The sequence below is a fragment of the Neomonachus schauinslandi genome, chromosome 7 (assembly GCF_002201575.2).
Source record: "Neomonachus schauinslandi chromosome 7, ASM220157v2, whole genome shotgun sequence".
In the NCBI taxonomy this organism is placed as follows: domain Eukaryota; kingdom Metazoa; phylum Chordata; class Mammalia; order Carnivora; family Phocidae; genus Neomonachus; species Neomonachus schauinslandi.
The window spans coordinates 58,044,265-58,070,724 of NC_058409.1; the positions used below are offsets into that span (position 1 = coordinate 58,044,265).

The 26,460-nt window shown below is 44.2% G+C and overlaps 1 protein-coding gene across 1 annotated transcript in view; it reads right to left on the minus strand.

Moving 5' to 3' along the window:
* SERINC5 (serine incorporator 5) overlaps window positions 1-25,779 on the minus strand; it is a 100,625-nt gene extending 74,846 nt beyond the window's left edge. The window contains exon 1 of the mRNA XM_021699790.1: window positions 25,646-25,779. Within this exon, the coding sequence (XP_021555465.1) occupies window positions 25,646-25,672 (27 nt within the window). The 5' untranslated portion in view covers window positions 25,673-25,779. The remainder of the gene's footprint in view (window positions 1-25,645) is intronic.
* Between the last annotated feature and the right edge of the window lie 681 nt (window positions 25,780-26,460).

Here is a 26,460-nt window from a genome sequence, read left to right on the forward strand (position 1 = left end):
TGGGTTAGGCAAAAATTTCTTAGATACAAAAGCAAAAGCATAAGCAATAAAAGAAAAACAGATAAAGTGAACTACATCAAAATTAAAAGCTTTTATGGGGGGCACCTGGGTGGCTCAGTTGGTTAAGCGACTGCCTTCGGCTCAGGTCATGATCCTGGAATCCCTGGATCGAGTCCCGCATGGGGCTCTCTGCTCAGCAGGGAGTCTGCTTCTCCCTCTGACCCTCCCCCCTCTCATGTGCTCTCTCTCATTCTCTCTCTCTCAAATAAATAAATAAAATCTTAAAAAAAAAAAAAAGCTTTTATGGGGCGCCTGGGTGGCTCAGTCGTTAAGCGTCTGCCTTCAGTTCGGGTCATGATCCCAGGGTCCTGGGATCGAGCCCCGCATCGGGCTCCCTGCTCCGCAGGAAGCCTGCTTCTCCCTCTCCCACTCCCCCTGCTTGTGTTCCCTCTCTCGCTGTGTCTCTCTCTGTCAAATAAATAAAATCTTTAAAAAAATAAAAAGATTAAAAGCTTTTATGCTTCAAATGATACCATTAAGAAAGTGAAAAGACAACTCACAGAATAAGAGAAAATATCTGCAATCACCTATCTTATACGGATATCTAGAATATCTAGCTATCATATCTAGAATATATGATAGAATATCTGGAATATATGAAGAACTTTTAAAATACAGTAATAGGGGTGCATGGGTGGCACAGTTGGTTAAGCGCCGACTCTTGATTTTGGCTCAGGTTATGATCTCAGGTTTGTGAGATTGAGCCGGGTGTCCGGCTCCGTGCTCAGCGCAGAGTCTACTTCAGATTCTCTTTCCCTCTCCCTGTGCCCCTCCTGCTCATGCTCTCTCTCTCTAAAATAAATAAATCTTTAAAATTAAATAAATAAATAAATAAACAAACAAAATAAAATTCAGTAATAAAAAACCACCCAGGGCGCCTGGGTGGCTCAGTCGTTAGGCGTCTGCCTTCGGCTCAGGTCATGATCCCGGGGTCCTGGGATCGAGCCCCACATCGGGCTCCCTGCTCTGTGGGAAGCCTGTTTCTCCCTCTCCTGCTTCTCCCTCTCCCACTCGCCCTGCTTGTGGAAGTTCCCTCTCTCACTATGTCTCTCTCTGTCAAATAAATAAAATCTTAAAAAAAAAAACAAAAAAACACCCAATTTAGAAATGGGCAGGGGTACCTGTGTGTCGCAGTCAGTTAAGTGACTGACTCTTCATTTCAGCTTGGGTCATGATCTCAGGGCCATGAGATCGAGTCCTGTGTTGGGCTCTGTGCCCAGCGTGGAGTCTGCTTGAGATTCTCTCTCCCTCTCCTTCTGCCCTTCGCCCGGCTCACACACACACTCTCAAATAAATAAATAAAATCTAAGAAATGGACAAAGGATCTGAACATTCTCCAAAGAAGATATAGAAATGGGGGTGCCTGGGTGGCTCAGTCGGTTAAATGTCTGCCTTCGGCTCAAGTCATGATCCCAGGGTCCTGGGATCGAGCCCTGCGTTGGGCTCCCTGCTCCGCGGGAAGCCTGCTTCTCCCTCTCCCTGCCACTTCCCCTGCTTGTGCTCTGTCTCTCTCTCCCTCTCTGACAAATAAATAAATAAAACCTTAAAAAAAAAAAAAAGAAGATATAGAAATGGTTAATAAGCACCTGAAAAGATGTTCAACATTATCAGTCATTAGGAAAATGCAAGTCAAAACCAAAATGAGATACCACTTCACACCCACTAGGATGGCTGTAATTAAAAAGAAAAAAAAAAAAAAGGGTGCCTGGGTGGCTCAGTCATTAAGCCTCTGCCTTTGGCTCGGGTCATGACCACCCCAGGGTCCTGGGATCGAGCCCCGCATCGGGCTCCCTGCTCGGCAGGAAGCCTGCTTTTCCCTCTCCCACTCCCCCTGCTTGTGTTCCCTCTCTCACTATGTCTCTCCCTGTCAAATAAATAAATAAAATCTTTTAATAAAATAAAAAATAGATTTAAAAAAAGACAATAATGAGAGTTGGTGAGGATGTGAAGAAATCAAGAGCCCTCAGGCAGTGCTGGTGCGACAGGAAGATGCAGCAGCCTCTTTGGAAAATGAGTTGGCAGTTCCTCAAAATGTTAAACACAGTTACCATATGATCCAGCAGTTCCACTCCTAGATATATATGAAAACATATGCACACAAAAACTTGTACACAGATGGTGATAAAAGCATTATTAAAAGGCAAAAAGTAGAACCAACCCCAAACAACCATCGACTAACACAAAGATGAGTAAGATGTGGGATATTCCATAAAAAAGAATGAAATACTGTACATGTTACAACGTGGATGAATTCTGAACACACACCCTGTGAGAGAAGCCAGTCAAAAGACCACATACTATATGATTCTATTCATATGAAACTTGCAGAAGAGGCAAATCCACCAAGTCAGCAAGTAGATTAGCCCTTGCCAGGGGTCTGAAGACATTTGGGGGAAAAGTTGCAATGGCTGCTAATGGCCATGGAAGGTGACAAAATGTCCTAAACTTAGGGTTGCACAACTCTGGGACTATCCTAAAAACCACAGAATCGTACAGTTGAAATGCGTGAGCTGTATAGTATGTGAACTGTATCTTAATAAAACTCTTTTCATTTTTATAAAGTTTCTTTAATTAAAAATAACCTAATAAAGTCCTTTTTAAAGAAATGGGGAAGTGTAAAAAAAAAAGGAAAACCTCAAATCATGATTTTTTAAAAAGTTGGCTATTTCTCCTCAACAGAAAAGTAAAAGCTTAGGCATTTCTCCAACTCCATGTTAAGAACACAAAAGGAAACTGTGAGGTTTTTTTGAACACCTGTTAATTTAAACAGGAATCAAGTGTCCCCCAAGGACAAATTCCTAGCACTTAGAAGCTGAAATCGTTTCATGTGTTTAACTTATTGGTCAGCTATAAAATGCTTTGTAAAGTTTACATGAAGTTTTTCATGGATCTTTCCACATTCAGTTTTCTTAAGAGACTGCACACTGGGGATGGCTGAATCTTGGTACCAGGGCTCCCATTTCTCCAACAATTTTCTTGTCTTATACCAAAGCAGCCCTTTCATATGTCTCCTAATAATCCACAGCCAGCTGGAGACCCTTACAAAATCTAATTTGACAGTTTAACCGTAATCTTGGCACCCACTTTTATGGGTGGCATATTCTTATTTTTCCAGTTCTATTCACCTCAGTACACTTTAGTTATGAAAAAGAAATATTTACATATGCAAATGATGAATAATGCAGATACACCACACATCTGTACCAGTTGTGCAGCCAAAATAATCATCTCAGTTTCCTGTCTTAATGCAAACATGGGCTAAATCTCTTATGTCTAAACCCATTTCCTAAATATATAACACACACACCGCCACTACCATCATCTCCTTGAGGGGCAGGAGGAGCACTGAGAATGAAAACAGTGGCAGAAAATGCAATCATACATGTCAAAATTCACATTTTTAGGTTTGCTAAAGCCTAAGATTGAAAATTTTAAAAGCAACCAACACATGCTCACGATAAATTCAAACAGCACAGCAAGATGTCAAATGAGAAACAAATGCCCCCTCCATTATTCCCTACCACCCAACCTCCCTTTCTTACTCCAATGCAGTAACCACTTATGACAGTCTCTACATATATCTTCTATATGACCGTATATAGTCTTCTATATATGACAGTTTCTACATATATGACAATGTATCTTAAAAGCTCTCAGAAATCTTTATGCATTTACAAGCATTGACACACATAAATACACATGTGCCTATTCCTTTTGAAAATCATATTCATTGGGTTCATCATATACATACTTTTCTTTAATCCCTATTTAACAACACATCTTGGACATCTCTCCCTCTCTGCACAAATTTACCTCATTTTTTAGTGGCAACCTAATATTCCACTGTATGGAAGACTAATACATTTTTATTTTAAATTAGTTTTCACTACCAGTGATGACTTAAGATGTTCTGCATTTACTTCCAATACAAAAAACAGCACAGTTTATTCCTTCAGAGGTGAATAAACATGAACCCACAAAGGTTGGTTTTTCTATCACCTTGTCAACTCTGGGTATTATACTTTTTTGAGAGAGAGAGAGCACACACAAACAGGAGGGGGAAAGGGAGAAGCAGGCTCCACACTGAGCAAGGAGCCCAATGCGGGGCTCGATCCCAGGACCCTGAGATCATGACCTGGGCCTAAGGCAGATGCTTAACCGACTGGGCCACCCAGGAGCCCCTGGGTATTATACTTTTTTTTTTTTAATGTTATGTTAATCACCATACATTATGGGTATTATACTTTTTAACTGTTAATCTGATTAGTGAGAAAAATCTCCATTTTTTAATTGTATCTTTAAATTATGAGTAAGACTGAGCATCTTTTCACATATTTACTGGCAATTTGCATTTTTTTTTTTTAAAGATTTTATTTATTTATTTGACAGAGAGATAGAGAGCACAAGTAGGCAGAGTGGCAGGCAGAGGGAGAGGGAGAAGCAGGCTCTCCACTGAGCAGGGAGCTGGACATGGGGCTCGATCCCAGGACCCCAGGATCATGACCTGAGCCGAAGGCAGCCGCTTAACTGACTGAGCCACCCAGGCGCCCCGGCAATTTGCATTTTTTTTTCCCCCTAAAGTATCTATCCCTAACCTTTGTCCATTTTTCTATTGTGTGTCTTTTCCATTGATTTATAAAAACTCTTTTGGCACACTAAGGAAAATATATCTTTATCCTGTGAATCACTGTATCATTTGTGTTTGACTTTTGTTTATATTTTGCTCTGGACAAGTTCCTCATTTTTATATAGTCAAATTCATCAATCTGTTTTATATATCTTCCATCACAATTAGAAAAACCTTAGCCATTCCAAGATTATTATTTTAAAAGTTCACTTATCTTTCCTCTTAATATTTTTTATGGACCCCTTTTAATCCATTTTAATATGGTTAAATATTAGAGCTACACATTATTTATTCTGATGTAAAGGGTATGGCTAAAATCTCAAAAGACACTTACTTACATCTTAAAATTTTGGTACTGTTACCCCAACAAAGACTGCCAGTCCATCCCATAACAGGGAGCATTTATGAACGCATATTCTGGGCCAGCTACTGTTCCAAGTGCAAAATCCCACGAAGATACTAGTGATTACCTCATATCACAGGTAAGTAAACTAAAGGACAGAGGAAAAGCACGCCACGGGTACGGGCCAGAGACTGCACCTAAATTCAAGCTGCCCATCATCAGAATCGGCTCTTGACTACCGAACTATACCGCCTCTAGACAATCAACAAAACAGCCTAAAATGCACGCCAGAAATAGGTCTAGATGAATTCTCTCACTAGAAAGTATGCTTTTCCTTTTCCTATCAAACGTAAGTTCACTTAACCGGCTTATCCAGAGCACTAAATCTTAATGCAATATTTCTGAGCAACATTTAAAGTAAACCACATCCGAAGTTCAACCTGTGTCATTGTATCAAGTTTTTATTGTATCTCATATTGTATATACTGTATCTCATATATGTCAAGGGGGTGCTGCGGTAGAATCATCTACTTTGCTTGTGTCCTTTTTCATCGCTATAGCTGTGACACCCTGCAAGTAGGATTCAGTCTGTTTTGCAAGAACTCTATAAACTGTACGAAGAAATTGTCAAGCCCAAAGCACTCAGTGGTTCTTACCTGGGCAGCATCCCATCTCCCTGGGGCTTTGTGGGTCACAGGTCATAACGGTGGGGGCAGTGTCTTCACAAAGGCCGGTGAGCGCTACTAACATCTGGGGTTTATCAGCTTTGCCTAAGAGTCCCTCAAGAGCAAGAACTGTGGCACCCAAAATACCAACAGCACTGCCTGCCCTGGGACCCACTAGCTCACATCAGTCCTTCCAAATGCTACAGCTCACTTAACAAGTCCATAGCTTTTTTCTTTATCCCTTCTAATAATAGCCTTATAGAACAGATAATTTGTGATCAGGAGCTCCTGACTTTACTTACAGTACTAATTTTTATTATTCTCTAAGTCTTAGAAACATCAGGAAGAGGGAATGGAAGAATAATGCTGACTGGAAGAGAGAAGGGGCATCTCCCAAATAATCTGGGAATACCCTCAGACTTTCCATAATGAAGGGCAAATGCAATGAGCATTAATTAGCCTCTTCTCCAGAACTCCAAGCCCTGCTTTCTTCCTGCCATACCACAGCAGGAAGAAGAAGTCAGAGACTCAGCTCTGCTGGCCCTTTTGCTTCCAAGAAAAGGCAATCCCGTGACAACCCTCAGAGCTACCCCCCCCCCCCCCCCCCCCCCCGCGTCATAAGGAAATAATTTACTGCTGCATGCTTTTCAAAGCCTGCAACCAGAAGCTACTGCTCGGCATAATAATTTGCATAGAGTGGCTCCCTGGTTAACCAGCTCTTTCTAAATGGCCTAATACCTCTTATTCAGCAACCTGCAACTTTCACAAATGACATCACTTGGTAGGAAAGCACATTCTTAAAAACTGCTTTCTGTTAAATCCTATAATCCATGGACAGAGCAAAACTTTCTGGGGGGAAAAAAGGTAAATGATTATTTGGGAGTTTAAAGGAAGAGAGAGGACAAAAGGTGTACACTGATCTTATTACAGCAAAACATGGTCTCAAAAACCAATATGGGACATCAACCGTAAGATGTTTAAAATCTATAGCCATGAGTTCTTTGTCGAACTGCTCTGCAAAGACAATAGACATCTTCAGGATAAAAATAAATAAATAAATAAATAAATAAATAAATAAATAAATAAATAAATAAATAAAAAGCCACCCATTCACTCACTTGTCATTTAAGAACTGTGTACTGGGCACTGAGCATGGCCAAGGCCAGGGGAGCAAGGTGGCAGGCCCTGGGCCCTGATTTGCTGTTGCCTTGGAAGAGGCCCTGAGCTCTGGGGGCCTCTCTCCTCTTCAGTGATGTGAGAGGGTGGGCGTGTCACTCCCTTAAGGATCCTTCTAGATCCAGCAGTCACCTGTGACTTCCCAGATTCTCACAGGCCACAGGCCATCCCAAAACAGTAACCCAACAACCAGGAGTGACAGATATCACTCCCATGAGAAAGTCAGGAGTGAGACTTTAGGTGGCTTGCCGCCAACCAAACACTTCCCAAGATGGTTCTCATTTCAAACTGCCTGACCATTACCCTTAAAAACTATCTGTGTGTGCTAAAAGTTCCAAATATTTTGGCTTCCGACTGAAATTTCTCATAGCCAGAGGTCTAATTCCCCTTTGTTAGCATGTCCCAATTTACAGTTTATGGTTTGGGTGGATGCTGGGGTTCCCACAACCAGCAGGATCAACCCAACTGTGGGCCTCTTCTGGCCGGGGAGCCACAGCGTATGCCCACCTTCAACACCACCTGCCTCTTCTGACTATACAAAACTGTCACCTCCCTCTCCAAGATCCTAGCTGGCAGGTCATTTCAGCCTTGGGAGGTCCACAGGAAGAATTAAACCAGAGCTCCCAAAAATGAAGAAGAACTGTTTCCAAAGATAGGAAGTTCCTGTCTCTGTATTTGCTTATTATAGTACAAGAAATCTCAGCACAATTGGGTAGGACGAGCAGAAGATCCTTCCAGCCACTTCAAGCATCAGCTTTCTGGGAGCTGATCCAAAGGGAGGCAAGAGGGTCAGCTTCTCCCTCACGCAGCTAACAGGAGTGTGAACTTGTTGGTCAGCCTTAGTGAAGAAGGTCGCCAACATCCAGTGCTTCTGAGCTATTTATCCTATAGTCCGTCCTGCTATACTTGCTTTAAAAACACAAATTTGGGGTGCCTGGGTGACTCAGTTGGTTAAGCAACTGCCTTCAGCTCAGGTTGTGATCCTGGAGTCCCGGGATCGAGTCCCGCATCGGGCTCCCTGCTCGGCAGGGAGTCTGCTTCTCCCTCTGACCCTCCCCCCTCTCAGGCTCTCTCTCTCCCATTCTCTCTCTCAGATAAATAAACAAAATCTTTAAAAAAAAAAAAAACCCAAAAAACCCCACAAACTTGTTCAAACAGAATTGATACATTTTTTTAAGATTTTATTTATTTATCTGAGAGAGAGAGCGCGCACTCGAGTGAGCGGGCAGGGGCAGAGGGAGAGGGAGAAAGAATCTGAAGCAGATTCTGCACTGAGCACAGAGCCTGACGTGGGACTCGATCCCACAACCATGAAAATCATGACCTGAGCTGAAACTACGAGTCAGATGCTCAACCAACTGAGCCCCCCAGGTGCCCCCCAACAGGACTGATATTAAGAATTCAGAGCATGTCACCCTAAAATATGGTACTTTGGCATAGAGTGTTTTGAGTTAAAGGCACTTGAGAAACAGCAGGTTCAAGAAGGGTGCTCTGGCCTTCCTTTTTCTTCCTGAAAAGAGAAGATAAATTCCCATAAGAAAGGTGCCCTCCCTGTACCAGGAGGAAGACATTCTTATGAAAGACCAAAAGTTGAGATGGAGAGAATCCTATTAAAACAGACCTTATTAAAATAATTCTTATCTTTCTAGTAAGTCTCCCCATAAAGTTAAATCACTTTTCCACACAACTGCCTCTCTTTGTTCAACCTAATATAAAAGCAAGTAGGTTTCACCATTTCTTTACATTTCATTTCATTATGAGGGCTCCCAAGTCACATAAACCTTACATTCAATAAATGTGTATGGTTTTCTCCTGTTAATCTGTCTGTGTCCGCCAGAGATGCTAGGAGAGTCAAAGAAAACTTTTTTCTCCCCTGCCATGTTAGAGAACAATTTGAACATAATAGGATGCGTAATTTTGTCTGTGAGAGATACTCACTGAAGGTAGAAAAGTATACTCAGCTGTACTGAGCTGCACAGGAATACATGAAATGCACACAACTCAGTTCAACCAGCACTTACGAACTTCCAAAAACACATGTGGTGTTACACCTTTCCATCCAATTTCAGATAACCTTCCTTCCACGACTTCACAGTAACTCATAAGCTGCAACTCTTCCAACACCCATTTCCACAAGCAAATTTCAGACCTTTTCAAAATGAAGTGCTAAACTTTTCATAGTATTTATGTATTTCTTCTTAACCATTTATTATTTTTTTAAAGATTTTATCTATTTATCTGAGAGAGAGAGAAAGCACAAGCAGGGGGAGCTGCGGAGAGAGGGAGAAGCAGGCTCCCCACTGAGCAGGGAGCCCAATGAGGGCCCTGAGATCATGACCGAGCTGAAGGCAGGGACCTAACTGACTGAGCCACCCAGGTGCCCCCCTTCTTAACCATTTAACATTTGTAAAACTGTAATACCATTTTAACTAGTTTCCTTTTTTTTTTTTTTTTTAGTGTATCACTGATAAAGTTTAGAATGTTATGCCCCAACATCATTTTTCCCTTGGCCTGTGGCTTTGTTTGTTTGTTTTTTTAAAGATTTTATTTCCTTGAGAGAAAGAGAGACAGAGACAGAGCATGCATGGGGAGGAGGCAGAGGGAGAAGAAGCAGCAGATCCTCACTGAGCAGGGAGCCCGATGCAGGGCTCGATCCCAGAACACTGAGATCATGACCTGAGCCAAAGGCAGACATTTAACCGACTGAGCCACCCAGGCACCCTAGGCTTGTGGTTTTTATTGTGCAATTTTGCATAGTGTGATTTTTAGGAACGTATATTCACATTGTGTCACAGTAGGACTGTTTCCAGTGTTCTAACCTAAAGAGGCACAGGCATAGAGAAAAACTACATAAGACTTATTTATAATAGTTTGGGGATTTTTTTAAAGAAATACACTAAGGGGCACCTGGCTGGCTCAGTTGGTGGAGCATGAGACTCTTGATCTCAAGGTTGTAAGTTTAAGCCCCACGTTTGGTATACAGATTACTTAAAAAAAAATAAAACCTTAAAAAGAGGAAGAAAGAGGGCGCCTGGGTGGCTCAGTTGGTTAAGCGATTGCCTTCGGCTCAGGTCATGATCCTGGAGTCCCGGGATCGAGTCCCACATCGGGCTCCCTGCTCAGCAGGGAGTCTGCTTCTCCCTCTGACCCTCCTCCCTCTCATGCTCTCTGTCTCTCATTCTCTCTCTCTCAAATAAATAAATAAAATCTTTAAAAAAAAAAAAGAGGAAGAAAGAAAGAAGGAAAGGAAGGAAGGAAGGAAGGAAGACAGACACTAAATGTCTACTAAGAGGAAAATAGTGAAATAAATGCTGATATGATCAATTAAATGTTATACAGTGATTACAGTGTTTGCTTTTTTTTTTTAAGATTTTATTTATTTATTTGAGAGAGAGAATGAGATAGAGAGAGCATGAGAGGGGGGAGGGTCAGAGGGAGAAGCAGACTCCCTGCTGAGCAGGGAGCCCATGCGGGACTCAATCCCGGGACTCCAGCATCATGACCTGAGCCGAAGGCAGTTGCTTAACCAACTGAGCCACCCAGGCGCCCTACAGTGTTTGCTTTTAAGAATTCCTACAATATGGGGGCGCCTGGGTGGCTCAGTTGGTTAAGCGACTGCCTTCGGCTCAGGTCATGATCCTGGAGTCCCGGGATCGAGTCCCGCATCGGGCTCCCTGCTCGGCAGGGAGTCTGCTTCTCCCTCTGACCCTCCCCCCTCTCATGTGCGCTCTCTCATTTTCTCTCTCTCTCCAAAAAAAAAAAAAAAAATTTTAAAAAAAAAAAAAAAAAAAAAAGAATTCCTACAATATGTAACAAGAATTCCTATGATATGTAAAAATGTTCACAGTACCATGTGATAATAAGTTAGGATATAAAATAGTACATAAAGTACAGTCTAATTTATTGTATTTTAATACTAGAACTAAAAAAAACAAAATACTAACAGGGTTTGTTCTCTCTGGGATTATAAACAATATTTACTCTCTTCTTTATTCTTTTCTGTATTTCCAGATTTTCTATGATAACTATCTATTATTTTTATAAAACAGAAAATACAGTTTTAAAATCTCATGAACGTTACTTAATTCATCATTTGCTATACTCAGTAAATATATAGTAAATTGACCCACCAAAAGAGTTTCCATCACTAATGGTGAAATTCTGATTCATATCCCTTCTTCAAGATGCTACAATACGGTAATCCTTAAAACAACACTCTAAGAAATAAAAAGGCAATAAAGGAGGATAGAATGCTTAAAAATATTCAACTAATATCCCTCCCCCAAAAAAAGATAAAAAAGAAGGAAGGGGAAATGAAAATGGCCATACATAGCCTTACGTTCAAACATGATTACATTAAATGTAAATAATCTAATCATCCAATTAAAAGGCAAAGATTGTCAGGCTGGATCAAAAAGCAAGTCCCAACCACACACTGTTTATAAGACACACACTTTTAAATATAAGACACAAACGGGTTGATGGGGCACCTGGCTGACTCAAGTCAGTAGAGCATGCAACTCTTGATCTGTGGGTCATGAATTAAAGCCCCACATTGAGCATAGAGCTTACTTAAAAAAAAAAAGGTAAAAGACACAAATGGATTGAAAGCTAAAAGGGTGGTATGGCCAGACAAAAACTTGAAGATAAAGAGCATTTCCAGAGATAAAAGAGGTCATTTTATTAAAGGATTCATTCAGGGGCCCTGAGTGGCTCAGTCAGTTAAGCATCTGACTCTTGATTTCAGGTCAGGTCATGATCTCAGGGTCTTGGGATGGAGCCCCGCATCCGACTACTCACCCAGCAGGGTATCTGCTTGAGATTCTCTCTTCTCTGCCCCTCCCCCACTTATGTGTGTGCACACACACTCTCTCTCTCTCAAATAATTAAATAAATCTTAAAAAAATTTAAAGGATCAATTCCTTAAGGAAACGTAACAATCCTAAATGTGTGTACACCTAATGCAGCTTCAAAATATATTAAACAAAAAATGACAGAACTAATGGGGGAGACAAAACACAATCATTTTAGAAAATACCCTTCTCCCAGTAATTGATAGAATTAGATGATCCCCACCACCACCACCACTAAAAAATCAGTAAAGGAGATTTCAGCAACACAAGCAATCAACTTGAACACTATATGCAATAACTGTAGAATATATGTTCTTTTCAAGGGGGAGTCACCAAGATATATCATATTCTGCACCATACAACAACAGCTTTAAAAGATATTAATATATACAGAATATGTTCTTTGATCACCACAAAAGTCAATTTGACTTCAATAGCAAAAATACTCCTGAAATATCCTCAAATACTTGGAAAATAACAACACACTTCTAAATAACCCATAGGCCAAAGAATAAATCATAAGAGAAGTTAGAAAATACTTAAACAGAGTAACAAAAACACAACATCAAAATATGTGGGATGTAAATTATGGCTTTAAATACTTATTTTTCAAACAAAATGTTGGCAGCTTACAGAACTCAGAGTAAATGAACTTCAGCATCCTGCAATCTGGAGACAGGAAGTGTCCAAGCCTCTCCACTATGCATACCAAGGGCCAGCCCCAGATTTGTTCAGGTTGTAACCTGCTCCTCCTCCACAAGGGCAATCTGTTCAGATCCCTCTCTAAAATCAACCACAGGCCCACAAAGGAGTCATGGACACAAGGCCAAGAAACCAAACCAGGGCTTAATACCTAACTTAATTGTAGCTCTACCCTCTCCCTGAAATGTAGTCCTCCCCATCCTCCACCCCCCTCAAGAAATATCGTCTTAACCAGTCAGTCAAGAATTTTGCAGTCAGCACCAATGAGATCATCTGTCACATGGGCCCTCTCCATCCCTGCAAAGGAATATGAGGAAATCTGCATGTTAAGACCCCCTGCTCAGGAAGCCTGGGTGACTCAGTCAGTTAAGCGTCTGTCTTTGGCTGAGGTCATGATCCCAGGGTCCTGGGATCGAGTCCCTCATCGGGCTCCTTGCTTGGTAGGGACCCTGCTTCACCTTCTGCCTGCCGCTCCCCCTGCTTGTGCTCTCTCTCGCTCACTCTCTCTCTCAAATAAATAAATAAAATCTTTAAAAAAAAGACTCCCTGGGGCACCTGGGTGGCTCAGTCGTTAAGCGTCTGCCTTCGGCTCAGGTCACAATCCCAGGGTCCTGGGATCGAGCCCCACATCGGGCTCTCTGCTCCGCAGGAAGCCTGCTTCTCCCTCTCCCACTCCCTCTGCTTGTGTTCCCTCTCTTGCTGTGTCTCTCTCTGTCAAATAAATAAATAAAATCTTTAAAAAAAAAAAAAAAACTCCCTGCTCTTCCCACTAAGGGAAAGTGACCTTGCCTAAAACAATCCTTTCTTTTTCCTTTTTTTTTTTGCTAATAACTTCCTTGCCCCACTCTCCTTCCTATAAAAACCTCCCCATTTCCTAAAACTTCTTGAAGCTCCTTTCTATTTGCTAGATGGGATGCTGCCCAATTCATGAATTGGGTTTTTTTGAAAAAAAATTTTTTTTTATTTTTAAGTAATCTCTACACCCAACGTGGGACCTGAACCCACAACCCTGAAATCAAGAATCACATGTTCCACTGACTGAGCCAGCCAGGCGCCCCCCAATTCAAGAACCATTTAATAAGGCCAATTAGATCTTCCATTTTACTCAGTAGAATTTTGTTTTTTAACACCCCAAACCACATTCCACTGAAATCCCACATCTCCCACATCTAGCTACTGATCTCCCCTCCATTGCCATGGGTCTTAAAAGATCATAACCTTAGCTTAAAAGATCAGTTCCTTAGCTCCCCAGTAGTCTCTAACCCACAGTGCCATAGCTTCTGCTCCTTGGAAACCAAGGCTGCCAAAACCCCCAGGAATCTTGGACTCTCCCTTAAGAACTTCTAGGGTGTAGGGTGTCATCTGACAAAGTCAAAACCTCTCCCACCCCAAGCCCCCATGCTCTTTCCTTTCCAGGCAGGCTGTACCCTCCATTGCTTTATTCTCTTTCTATGTTTGCTACAGGAATGTCTGCCTTTTAAAGTTTGGGGTTTGGTTTTTTGTTTTGCTTTCAGATTTTATTTTTAAGTAATCTCTACACCCAACCTGGGGCTCGAATTTACAACCCCGAGATCAAGAGTTGCATGCTCCACTGACTGACCCAGCCAGGCGCCCCAAAAGCCTGTCTGTTAAGTGGAAATATCTCCACTGTTGGTCTTTCCCTTATCGTTCTACGTTAGGTTTTTTTGAGGTCATAAGATTCCTTTGAGAAGCTGAAAAATGGCAAGAACCCTCTCGGATGAAACACTATGTAACCACAAGGCTGTACAGAAACCACCAGAGCCCATTCCTGAGGACCCAGCTCCCCACCTGCTTCCCTGGGTTGGTTCATTTACTCCTAAGGAAGTGTCCTCCCAGTGAACCTGCTGCTCCCTCCCCTTTCACAGGCATAAAAGCTCCAAAGCTGAGATACACCAACCTCAATCCAGGTCTCTGAAGAAGTTCTGCCCAGGAGAGATCTTATACTAAGAAAATTCAGCATCAATTCACTAGTTGCTCCCAAGCATGAAAGTAGACCTAGTTAACGCCTTGAACTAATATTATTCTAGGTACCCAGTGAATATTTATCAATTGACATATTGCTTTAGGGGTTGTAAGCTTTCTTTTCCCCCCCAAACAGCAAAGAATTCGCCAGTGTCCTTAGGAATGTTAAAAAGAAAACCACAGGCCCCAAATGGTGTCCCTTAGGTGAACTGAACTGCAGTTTCAACCCCTGAAAATATAACTTTTAACTAGTCAACACAGAATTTCCTGGTCAGCACTATGAAGTTTACTGATAGACTCCTTCCCCTTCTGCTCCCCTTAGGAAGGCAACGTTGCCTAAAACAATGGATTCTGTACCAAAAATTTCCTTTTGCTCTCTCCCTCCTACTTTTGAAAACCCTTCCCTTTTGGGGTGCCTAGGAGGTACAGTCGGTTGGGTGTCCAACTCCTGGTTTCCGCTCAGATCCTGGTCTCGGGGACATGGGATTGAGCCCTGCGTGGGCTCAGCGCTCAGCATACAGACTGCTTGAGACTCTCGCTCTCTCTCAAATAAATAAAATCTTAAAAAAAAAAAGGAAAAGAAAACCTTTCCTTTTCTGTAGACCTTTGAAGCTCCCTTCTACTTACTAGATGGAATGCTGCCCATTCATGAATCGATTAGTAAAGCCAATTAGGTCCTTAAATTTTACTTGGTTGGATCTTTTGTTATTTAACAGGAATAATGCTACCAAAGCTGAGGAAAATTCATACTGATAAAGAATCCTACTACAGAGAACATTTTCATTGCTATGGTTACAAAATACTGCCATTGTTTCTCAGAATACCACTGGAGGAGTTCAGTAAGCATGGAGTCAGCAACAAAAGACTGAATTCCTCCTTGTTTTGGTGAACCACATACACTAAGGATCAGAGCATTAGGAGACTCAGCCCTCTGTGAAATTACTGAGATATAATGCAAGAACAAAAAACTGGAAAATAAATCCTATGAAGACCTTGTGGGCTTTGTTTCAAAGTGTAGTTGGCCAGTTTATAAAAACAATACTTAAACAAACAGAAGTCTGATTCTCCAGTTCTCCTGGTTATCTCTGCATAAATAAGATTTAAGGGATTGTGTGCATGTGTTTTTCCTACTTTTGTTTTGACTAGACAGTTTTCATGAGGGGGAAAAATGCTGTTTAATCAATGTATACCGCAACCTTACTTCAACCTGCAAATTGTTTCAAAATTTGTGATGAAAATCCAATCTAACTTTTTCTGTAACAGCTGCTTTCCTTAAACATCAGCTCAGCTTTAATCTCAGAAGGAAAACTACAGAAGAAAAGCCAAAGTAAAATCCTGTTTCCTTTAAAATTTAAACAGATGGGCGCCTGGGTGGCTCAGTCGTTAAGCGTCTGCCTTCGGCTCAGGTCATGGTCCCAGGGTCCTGGGATCGAGTCCCACATCAGACTCAGTGCTCGGCGGGAAGCCTGCTTCTCCCTCTCCCACTCCCCCTGCTTGTGTTCCCTCTCTCTCTGTCTCTCTCTCTCTGTCAAATAAATAAATAATCTTAAAAAAAAATAAAATAGAATAAAATTCAAACAGATGTTTTATGTAACCAAATCAATCCATTATTTGATATTTGAATTTCCTTACACACATGCCACACTGACTCCCACATTATGTTCAAAAATCTTGCAAAGGTTCACTTTAGACTACTTGGAAAACCTGATCATTAAAGATAATCACAGATTAGTAACTTGATCAATATTGCTCTCAGGATCCAATGTCAACCTTGAATTCAACTGACAACAACAAAATGTAACGAAACTTCACGAACAGTGCTGCTTGACTGGACACACAGAACACAGGATCGTTATAGTGTTAAAAAGAAAACCACACACCCAAAATGGTGTCACTTAGGTTAAGACCCCAAATCAGTAAATGAAGACCTATTACCTAACCTAACTGCAGTTTCAACCCTCCAAAAATGTAACCTTTAACCAGCTGCCATGTAATATCCCTGTCAGCACCGGGAAATGTACGGATACATCCATTCTCCTCCCCTAAGAGGGCGACCTTGCCTAAAACAATGAATTCTTTGCTAATAATTTCTTTTTCCACCCTTCTCTACCTTTAAAAACCATTCCTTTTCCACCCCCTCGACCTTTATTTTTAATTTTTTTTTTAATTTTTTAAAAGATTTTATTTATTTATTTGACAGAAAGAGAGAGAGAGCGTGCAGGCGGCGGGGGCGGCAGGCAGGAGGAGAAGCAGGCTCCCCTAGGAGTGGGGAGCCTGATGTGGGGCTCGATCCCAGGACCCTGGGAAAATGACCTGAGCCGAAGGCAGACGTTTAACCGACTGAGCCACCCAGGTACCCCTCCCTCTCTACCTTTAAAAACCATTCTACTTGCTAGATGGGATGCTGCTGGGTTCATGAATTAATTAATAAAGCCAATTAGATCTTTAGAATTTACTCAGTTAAATTTTTTTCTTGAACAATAGTTATGTTATAATTACAGGCACTGAAAACAATTCAAAAGATAAAATGGGGGCGCCTGGGTGGCTCAGTTGGTTAAGCGACTGCCTTCAGCTCAGGTCATGATCCTGGAGTCCCGGGATCGAGTCCCGCATTGGGTTCCCTGCTCAGCAGGGAGTCTACTTCTCCCTCTGACCTTCCCCCTTCTCATGTACTCTCTCTCTCTCATTCTCTCTCTCAAATAAATAAATAAAATCTTTAAAAAAAAGAAGATAAAATGGAACTGTCAGTGTTTAGTTCTGCATACCATCTTACATGAGGACTTTCTTTTTTTTTTTTTGGTAGGCTCCATACCCAATGTGGATGAGCTGAGATCAAGAGTTGGATGCTTAAGCGACAGAGCCACCCAGGGGCCCCGAGGACTTTCTTTTTGAGGTCAAATTATCATAGATGAACTGAAATATAAGTAGACAATGCCATCCCTACTGCCCTACCCCTGCAGTTCACACTGAAACACCTGGGACACTGAAAGGTAAGCTTCCAAGTCTCATACTTGACTCACTTCCAGATCTTGAATAGCTGTGGGAAACCTATAGGTGATATTTATACAGAAAACCAGGCAGAATCAAGCAATGGGGAAGAGATTATCTCATTAGCAGACACAGTCTGAGGCTGCCTTCCACTCCCCACAGGTCGGCCCTCTTCAGCCCTCCCAGCCAAGGCATTGCACGCAACCCAAAGCTATTTGTCAGCTCGCTCAGGTCAGCTATAAAGCAACCCAAGAAAACAAATCTGGGTGAACAACCCTTACGCTAACTCTCCAACCAACATGGCCACCCTCATTCTCTCACACATAAGATATGTGACAGACTTATCTCCCCAACAACCTAAACTTGCCTAACTACACATCTCCAAACGCTCTTTCTGTATCAGCTCACCAGTGAGGAATATGAGCCAACAGTTCCACACCAGCCAATCACCACCCTTTGTCAGTGTGGGGGAGCAACTATGTGGGCACTTCAGTGCATTCTGCCTGCATTGTACAAAAATGAACAGAAAAGTAAAAGTGCTGATACTACTGATAAGAAGACAGGACTCAGACTTAATGTAACTGAAACAGAGATGAGCACCTTCATACAGCAGGAAAATAATGACTCAAACACCATCTAGATAGGTAGTAGCTATACAAATAAAGGTAAGGAAAAAGATCAAAGTTAAAGAAAATGTTAGAAATGACTGAAATATATTGTCAGTGATGGCATCGAAAGGGGGTGTAATGCAGATTTTCTTCATTATTTTTGATCTTTTAGAAATAGAAAAGCACACAAACCTATTAACTTATGCTTATTAAGTACCTTTCACTCATTCAACTTTATTTAACACCTCTGGAGAAGTCATCATGTTTGAAGGCTGAAGAATACCTACACCTGAATGTCAGCCCAAAAAACATTAATGGCTGCAAAGGAGTGGCTTGTGTCTGTTAAAAACTTCCCTGACCAAGGGGCACCTGGCTGACTCAGTCGGTAGCACCTGCAATTCTTGATCTTGGAGTTGTGAGTTGAGCCCCACATTGGGAGAAGAGATTAGTTAAAAAAAAACCAAAAAACCGAAAGAACAAAAACTCCCTTGATCACCCAATAATTCCACAAAAAGAGTAGGACAAAATACAGCACCTACAGCATAACCCTAATTTTGCGAAGTAAAATCATATATACTAAATATGGGTGGCTGGACTTTAAAATATCAAAATATGGTTCTCTGGGTGATAAGTGTGATGTTTTTCCCCGTTTCACAAATACCCCCAAAAGTTCAAAAACACACCAGTCATGGATAGAATGAACTTTTGTGCCTGGATCCCTTCCAAGGGTGGAAGCATCACATGATATCACGAGGACCTAACATTTCCAATCACCATAAACAAAGAGCTGTAGGGAGAAAGAGTTTTGTAACTAAAAGCACTCAACAGGGGGTTCAGCGAGGTCAGAGTATGAGCTCTGTCTAGGGGGAGAGAGGAAGCCCATACATGCAGTAACCAGGAAACAATTCCTGTCCATCAGATTCCAAGTAGTATGTGCTTTGGGCAGATCTAAGCGCACGATCAGAAAGAACTTTCAAAGCCAGGGGAAGATCATTACTAAGGAAATGCTTCTTGAGCTTATTTACTTTTTGTACAGGTCTTCATGGACTGCGTGCGTGTGTGTGTGTGTTTTAAGCTCCAGTCTGGAGGTGATCAGATCCCCTGATGACAGCTAACACTTCCTCAGAGGCCACACTCTAAGTCTCCTGCATGGGCTTTGGTGACCTCTAACTCTGATGAACCCCGGTTTTGTTAACCAACATAGTCATGGTGAGAAATGGTGAAAACTCCCAAGAAATCTTGACACAAAGCAACTCTGCACAAACCCTAGCCGACACCTAAGCCCTGGCCTCCCTTTCTCAGAGCATTTACCAAAGAGGGCTTACGATTATGAATTCTTCCTGTCCCTTTGAGATGTATATGTATTTCCTACGACTCTGGAGTGTCTTCCTCAAGGACCCACATGCCATTCCTTGGAAAAGTAATCATCAAAAAGGACAGTCTCAGTGGAAGGACAATCTTAACTTGCCAACTAGCAGACACAGCTGGCCTAATCACAAGGACACTAACCACACCTGTAACTTTTCACTTCCCTAACTCTACTGGGCCCCACTCACTCCTCCCTACTCCCTCATTCCCCCTTGAAAACTCTGGGCAAATGGGAATAGAGCTCAGCTCTTTTCCCCACTGTCAGTGGCTACAGAATAAAAGGTTTTCACTGTTTTAACATCTAGCTTTATGTGTCTTTGACGATGGATAGTTCCTGGTGGCATTCGAGACTTAAAACTAACCTAACAGACATTAGAAATGGGCTTTCGGGGCGCCTGGGTGGCTCGGTTGTTAAGCGTCTGCCTTTGGCTCAGGTCATGATCCCGGGGTCCTGGGATCAAGCCCCGCGTCGGGCTCCCTACTCAGCGGGAAGCCTGCTTCTCCCTCTCCCACTCCCCCTGCTTGTGTTCCCTCTCTCGCTGTGTCTCTCTCTGTCAAATAAATAAATAAAATCTTTAAAAAAAAAAAAAGAAAGAAAGAAATGGGCTTTCATTGGGGAAAGTCTCAGTGATTAATACGATTTGGCTGGAAATACCTTGGCCAGGGCATTCATGCCCTTACATGAACTGGCTCGACCACCACTGGAGAGTGAATGTGCAACCCGGGAATGGCACCATGGCTGCGATCCATCCATGTGGTCCTGCTAGCTTGGCAGCCTCGGTAGGGTCCTGCACTCTAGAATACAGCTGCGTCTAGTGATGCAGGTGAACGTGCAAGTTCCATGTCAGTGTACCAAGAAGGGCAAAGAGCTGGGACTTAATGAAGCCTCAGATCAGGTTGCATGACTGTTCTGTACCTGCCTGCCAATAAACAACTGCATGTGTCGTAGAATTTCATCTGGAAGAAGCTAAACCCTACCCACCCACAACCACTGGCAACTACCAATATCTATCAAAGCAGTCCAGCAGCTGTGTATTCAAAACTGCCTGAGGCTCAGGATACACAACATTAATGAGCAACTGTTACTGATTATTTATACATAATCAGAATAATAAAGGATGGCAGTCTTGTAGTTAAGAGCCCCAACTTGAGTCAGATAGACCAGTGTTCAAGGCCTGGCTCCACCGCCATGTAATATCAGTCAAGTTCATTTATTTCTCTGTACTTCAGTTGCCTCCCCTGCAAAAGGAGGCCAATTAGAACATTCATCGCCCGTTTAGGTTGTTGTGAAAAATGTACGCTATAACAGCGACAGGTAGGTAGACAACAGCGAGCACATTGTGGGCAGGAAATAAACTTCAGCTATTGCTACTACTATCATTAATGCTTACACTTGCCTGCAGTAAATCCTGTCAAGCTTTATTCTCAAATTGCCCTGAAAGCACTGTCTAGATTTTTCAATTATACAACTCATTTACCGCTGACAGTGTGTCCCATCACTTTCTGTAGCTAGCTGTCCCCACATTTCCACCCCAAGTAGCCCTTAAGTTTCAGGAGAGCAAGGAAGCTTTGTTCATCATCCAGTCTTCAGGGACCTGCCACAGCGCTGGGTACCCACAAAGTGTTGAGTGACCAGTCTCTCCTGTCATCTCGCCTTACATTAGCATCCATTAGCAACAGCATAAGCAAAATCTAAGTGCTTATCAGAGTCTGTGCAAAAATAAGACGACCTGGAGAATGTCCAGGCGCAGGTGGGTATTGGCCAGTAACAAACTAAGAGTTTGGGGGTTCCTTACTCTGTGCCAAACCATGTTTTAGAGACTGTATGTCTAGATCCCATGTAATCCTCAAAATAACCCCAGGAGGTATTATCACACCCATTCTACAGTTGAGGAAAACCAAGGATAATAGAGGGTAGGTAAAATGCGCACATTCACACCAGCCCTGGTTGTCCAGATTACCCAATTCAAATCCTGAACTGAGTCCGTAGCTCTTTTCTGGCTTACACATTTTTCCTAAAGGTCTTCCGTTAAAGTCCTCAAAATTTCTATTACCAACCTCAAATTTCTCCCAATTTTTTTTTTCAGATTTTATTTTTATGGGGCGCCTGGGTGGCTCAGTCGGTTAAGCGTCTGCCGTCGGCTCAGGTCATGATCCCAGGGTCCTGGCTCAGCAGGAAGCCTGCTTCTCCCTGTCCCACTGCCCCTGCTTGTGTTCCTGCTCTCACGCTCTCTCTCTCTGTCAAATAAATAAATCTTTAAAAAAAAACTTAAGGGGAGCCTGAGTGGCTCAGTCATTAAGTGTCTGCCTTCAGCTCAGGTCCTGATCCCAGAGTCCTGGGATCAAGCCCCGCATCAGGCTCCCTGCTCTGCGGGAGGCCTGCTTCTCCCTCTCCCACTCCCCCTGCTTGAGTTCCCTCTCTCACTGTGTCTCTCTCTGTCAAATAAATAAATAAAATCTTAAAAAAAAAAAAAAAGATTTTATTTTTACGTAATCTCTACACCCAATGTGGGTTTGGAACTCAACCCCAAGATCAAGAGTCGCATGCTCTACCGACTGAGCCAGCCAGGCGCCCCCAAACTTCTCCCAATTTAAACATCCAACTGGGGGCGCCTGGGTGGCTCAGTCGGTTGTCTGCCTTTGGCTCGGGTCGTGATCCCAGGGTCCTGGGATCGAGCCCCGCGTTGGGCTCCCTGCTCAGCAGAGGAGTCTGCTTCTCCCTCTGCCTCTGCCCCCTGCTTGTGTTCCCTCTCTCGCTCACTCTTTCTGTCAAATAAATTCATAAAATCTTTAGCCTCCTATCTCACCTAGTAAATGGCACCATCATCAATCCAGTTGCCGGGGACAAATCCAGAATCGCTCTCATTCCCACACCCCACTCCTAATCCACACAAAAGTCCAATTCTACCTCTAAAATTAGCCCAGAAGCCCACAACACCGCACTGTAAACACGACAGCCTATGTTAAGCTAAAACACGCTCTCCTCCTCGGACTACAGCAACAGCAGATGGCCAAGATTTCAGCTCCATCGGGAGGCATTTGTGCTCACTGCTACAGCCTGCTTGCACACAGAGAAGGCAGTTAAAAAATATTCACTGAATGAACAGCTCTGACTGCTCTCCCTGCCTCTACTCTAGTCCCTGATACAGCTGAGTCTTCACAGCTCCCAAAGTGATCTAAGCGTAAATCAAACCACAGCCCTCACTGGAACAGGAACAAAACCCGAACTCCAAACGTGGCTGACAGTTGCTGGCCACATCCGGACCTGCCTGCCTCTCTACCTCATCTGCTTCACTGATGACACCCTGGACTCCCTTCCGTTCCTCGAAAACCCTGAAAGGCCCCTTACCCAGACCGTGCCATGGATGCCTCTCCTTACTGATCAGTCTCAGTTCCAGGAGCATCTTCTCAGACAGGCTTCCCCAGCAAGCTACCCAAAGCCACTCTGCCACCAGGTCTGGTTACAGTACCAGTACTGACCGTTTCATTGTTAACATGTTTATGCGATGCCCCCACCCACAACGGGACGACTGAGGGCAGAGATGATGTCTGCCTGGCTCATGGCCCTATCCCTAGCTCCTGGCACATGGTAGGTGCTGTGATATTGTGATATAACCAGAAACAGAGATTTGGTTTTCCTCCTGGGTATGGGAGGACCAGGAGACTTGTGACTGGCATCTGAAATGCGGGGCGAGACAGTCTTATCCGACTAAGCCTGTGGTGTCATAACTGAATTGAATTGTTGTAAGTCCAGTTGGTGTGCGGGGAGTTGGGAAACTGGCTGGTGGGGGGGCGGGGGTGAGGAACCCTACACATTTGATATCAGAAATGCTGTGCGAGGGAAGCCTGGGTGGCTCAGTCGGTTAAGCATCTGCCTTCAGTTCAGGTCATGATCCCAGGGTCCTGGGATCGAGTCCCACATCGGGCTCCTTGCTCAGCGGGAAGCCTGCTTCTCCCTCTGCCTGCCACTTCTCCTGCTTGTGTGCTCTCGCTCTCTCCCTCTCTCTCTCTGACAAATAAATAAATAAAAATTTTTAAAAAAAGAAATGCTATGAGTAAAAATAGTTCATAGGTGCTCAAATTAAACAAACAAGATTGGTAGAATAGAAAAACTCATTCGTTCATTCATTATAATTTAAAAAAAATTTTTAAATGAAAAGATTGGAAGACTTAGCTTTTTTTTTTTTTTTTTTTTTGGAAAAAAAGAGACAGCGAGAGAGGGAACACAAGGAGGGGAAGTGGAAGAGGGAGAAGCAGGCTTCCTGCTGAGCAGGGAGCCCGATGCGGGGCTCCATCCCAGGACCCTGGGATCATGACCTGAGCCGAAGGCAGACGCTTAACGACTGAGCCACCCAGGCCCCAAGGCAGACTTAGCCTCTGATGGTGTTATGAGGTTTTTTTTTTTTTAACGTACACTCCTTAATAGCCCCATCCGGATGAAATCAGTGTCATCAACCCCTCACTGCCTTGAGATCCGCCACAGTGTTGCCTCAAGCAGCCCAGAGAAAGCAGAAGTTAACTTTCCTGTGATGAATGGCCAGGATTTGGTTCTTTCCAAAGTCCTGAGAGGGGGATTTTAGAAACAACTCATTAAATCCTGCCAAAATATCAACCATACCAATAATTCTTTTACAAGACCACTTGAGTACTGGTAATCATTTTCAAAGCCCTAAATTAGCTGCTTGGAGTCACAGAAGGCCTCAAGGGGCTTTCAAGGGACTAGGGGAGGACAGATGCCCCTAAATATCTGTAATTACTAAATAATGGGAAGTGTGGCATCAAATTGGAAAGCATCTCAAACAACAATTAAAGATTTGCAACGCTTTGAGATTGAGCACATTCAGAAAATAGCCTTTCCCATCCACCTTGGTCTCAAAAGCCCTGGCAAGGTGGTAAGGATCATCTCTCTCCTTGCCTGACTTAAGGCAAGTCATTACACCTCAAGTTAAAAACCTCAATTTTCAGGAGGACCTGGCTGGCTCAGTCGGTGGACCACGTGACTCTTGGTCTTGGGTTGTGAGTTTGAACCCCAGGTTCGGTATGGCGATTACTTAAGAATAAAAACCTAAGAAAATCCACAAAAACCTCAATTTCCTCATGTTTGAAAAGGCCAACATGAATGCATGCCAAGTACTGTATTAGACCTCAAAAACCAGGATAACTTCACATAGCCACTGGAAGGGGGACAGATTATCTGCCAGTATAATCGGCCAGTTACAGAAACTCACAGTTGAACCCCTCCATCACTTACGGACCGGCCTTGATTGCCCTAAGGGCTGAATGTATTAGAAAGCAAGAACATCCCAGTACCTGAATGCCCCCGGAGTTGGATTCATTTGAAAAAACACACCATTAAAATTGTGTACAGAAATGCTGTACAGACTAGGGAGGATAGGGAGGAGGGAGCTCCGCATCCGGAAGACTTTACCTATTTCGTAGTTTCTTATTCAGCGGGAAGGTGTAAAATTAGCATTAAAAGAGTTAAAACCTAGTAATTCTCCCCAGATGCGCTACTAACCAGTAGGAGTCGCCTATCCCAAGTAGACATGTATGTTTTAAGATATTATATGTGTGTAACTGGCAAGTTCAGTTAAAAGGAGGGACGGGAAGGCTCGCGCTCTGCCCAGGCAGCCGGGCTGCGTCCAGCCAGGGTTGCGTCGGGAAACTCAGGAAGCAGGGCTGAGTGTTCCCTGCACCCGGCCCTGAGCAACATAGTTTGGAAACAAGGTTTCGAGACGTTCTCGAAGGCACAGAGCCAAAGCTCTAGGTTTGCTAGATGCCAAGTGCAAGCTGCCTGGGCCATATGATCAGAGTTTTGTTCGCGGCATGAGAAAGGAGACGTTGCCCAAACGCACGTCTTTTTCTGGGCTCTTCGGGTAGGCAGAGGCGGTGGGCTACCGAGCTCAGCACCACACACTCGTGCCAGGAGGAGGAGGGGAAATTCTCCGGGGACAGTCGGGTTCCTTCGCCCGAGCCCTGCCTGCCCCGCCCTAAGCGAAGTCCCTAAGACCTGACGGGAAGACCTCGGGGTCTCCTCTCGGGCTTCCCCGTGTCCCTCCAGCCCGCCCACGGCACAGGGTTTCCCCGACAGCTGCCCGCCGTGCTCCGGCCCGATGCACTCATCCAGTCTGCGCAGTGTCAGCCCCAGACGACCCAGCCCCGGCCCACTTACAGCCGCGGATCTGGGGCGCGCATGCAGGGAAGCCGGCGGTGGCCTAGGCTCCTGGTCCCGTAGTCCGATCCATCGCCCCCCTGACCTCCCCCTCGCTCACCTGGCCCGCACAGCACTGCGCTGACATCGCGGCGGCCGACGACCACGGGCTTACTCGCCCGCTCCGCTCCGGCCCTCCTGGCTACCTCCAGCGGCGACCGCCCCTTTCTGCAGCAGCTCACTCCTCCACGCCGAGCAGCCCCAGGCGAAAGCCAGGCACCGCAGCCTGGGTGAAAACAACCACCGCCAAGCCCCGCCCCGCCGCTGCAGGCCCCGCCCGCCCCCTCGAGCCACGGCCACCTTCAGCCCCGCCCCGCTCCCGCCCCTTCCCGGGCGCTCCGCCTCCGAGCAGGCTCGCCCGGGGCTCGCACTTCCGCTGGCGTCAGGCGGCGGGGCGGCGGCGATCACTTCCCGGTGCGGCGCTGGGCTCCGAAGTCCGCCCACCGTCGGGCGGGCTCGGCGTCCCAGTGCTCCTACGCACGCCGGTGTGCCAGCGCTCAGTCTGCCTCCCTCCTCCCTCGGCTCCGATGAAAGAGCTGATGGCTAACTCCTGTAAAGCTCAGATCCTTAACTGAGCGATTGCGGAGTGACTTGCACCGAACCGACGCAGTAGGGACGGACCACCGAGTGCTGGTCAGCTCTCTGCCTCGCGCCCACTGAGATCTCCCCTGGATCCCTGTTTCTGAAATCCCTTTATCTCCCTCCTCTGCCAGGAAAACTAAACAACTTGGGAGAAGTCCCCACTTCCCAAGCTTCTTTGAAGCCATGGGCACTTGGCTGTTAGGCCCTGTCTTTCCCAGGGCACTTTGGGGGATTCGGTGAGAGCCCTTTTCGCTTCCCTGGATATTGATCTATTTTCCAGCCTCCATCCCTGCC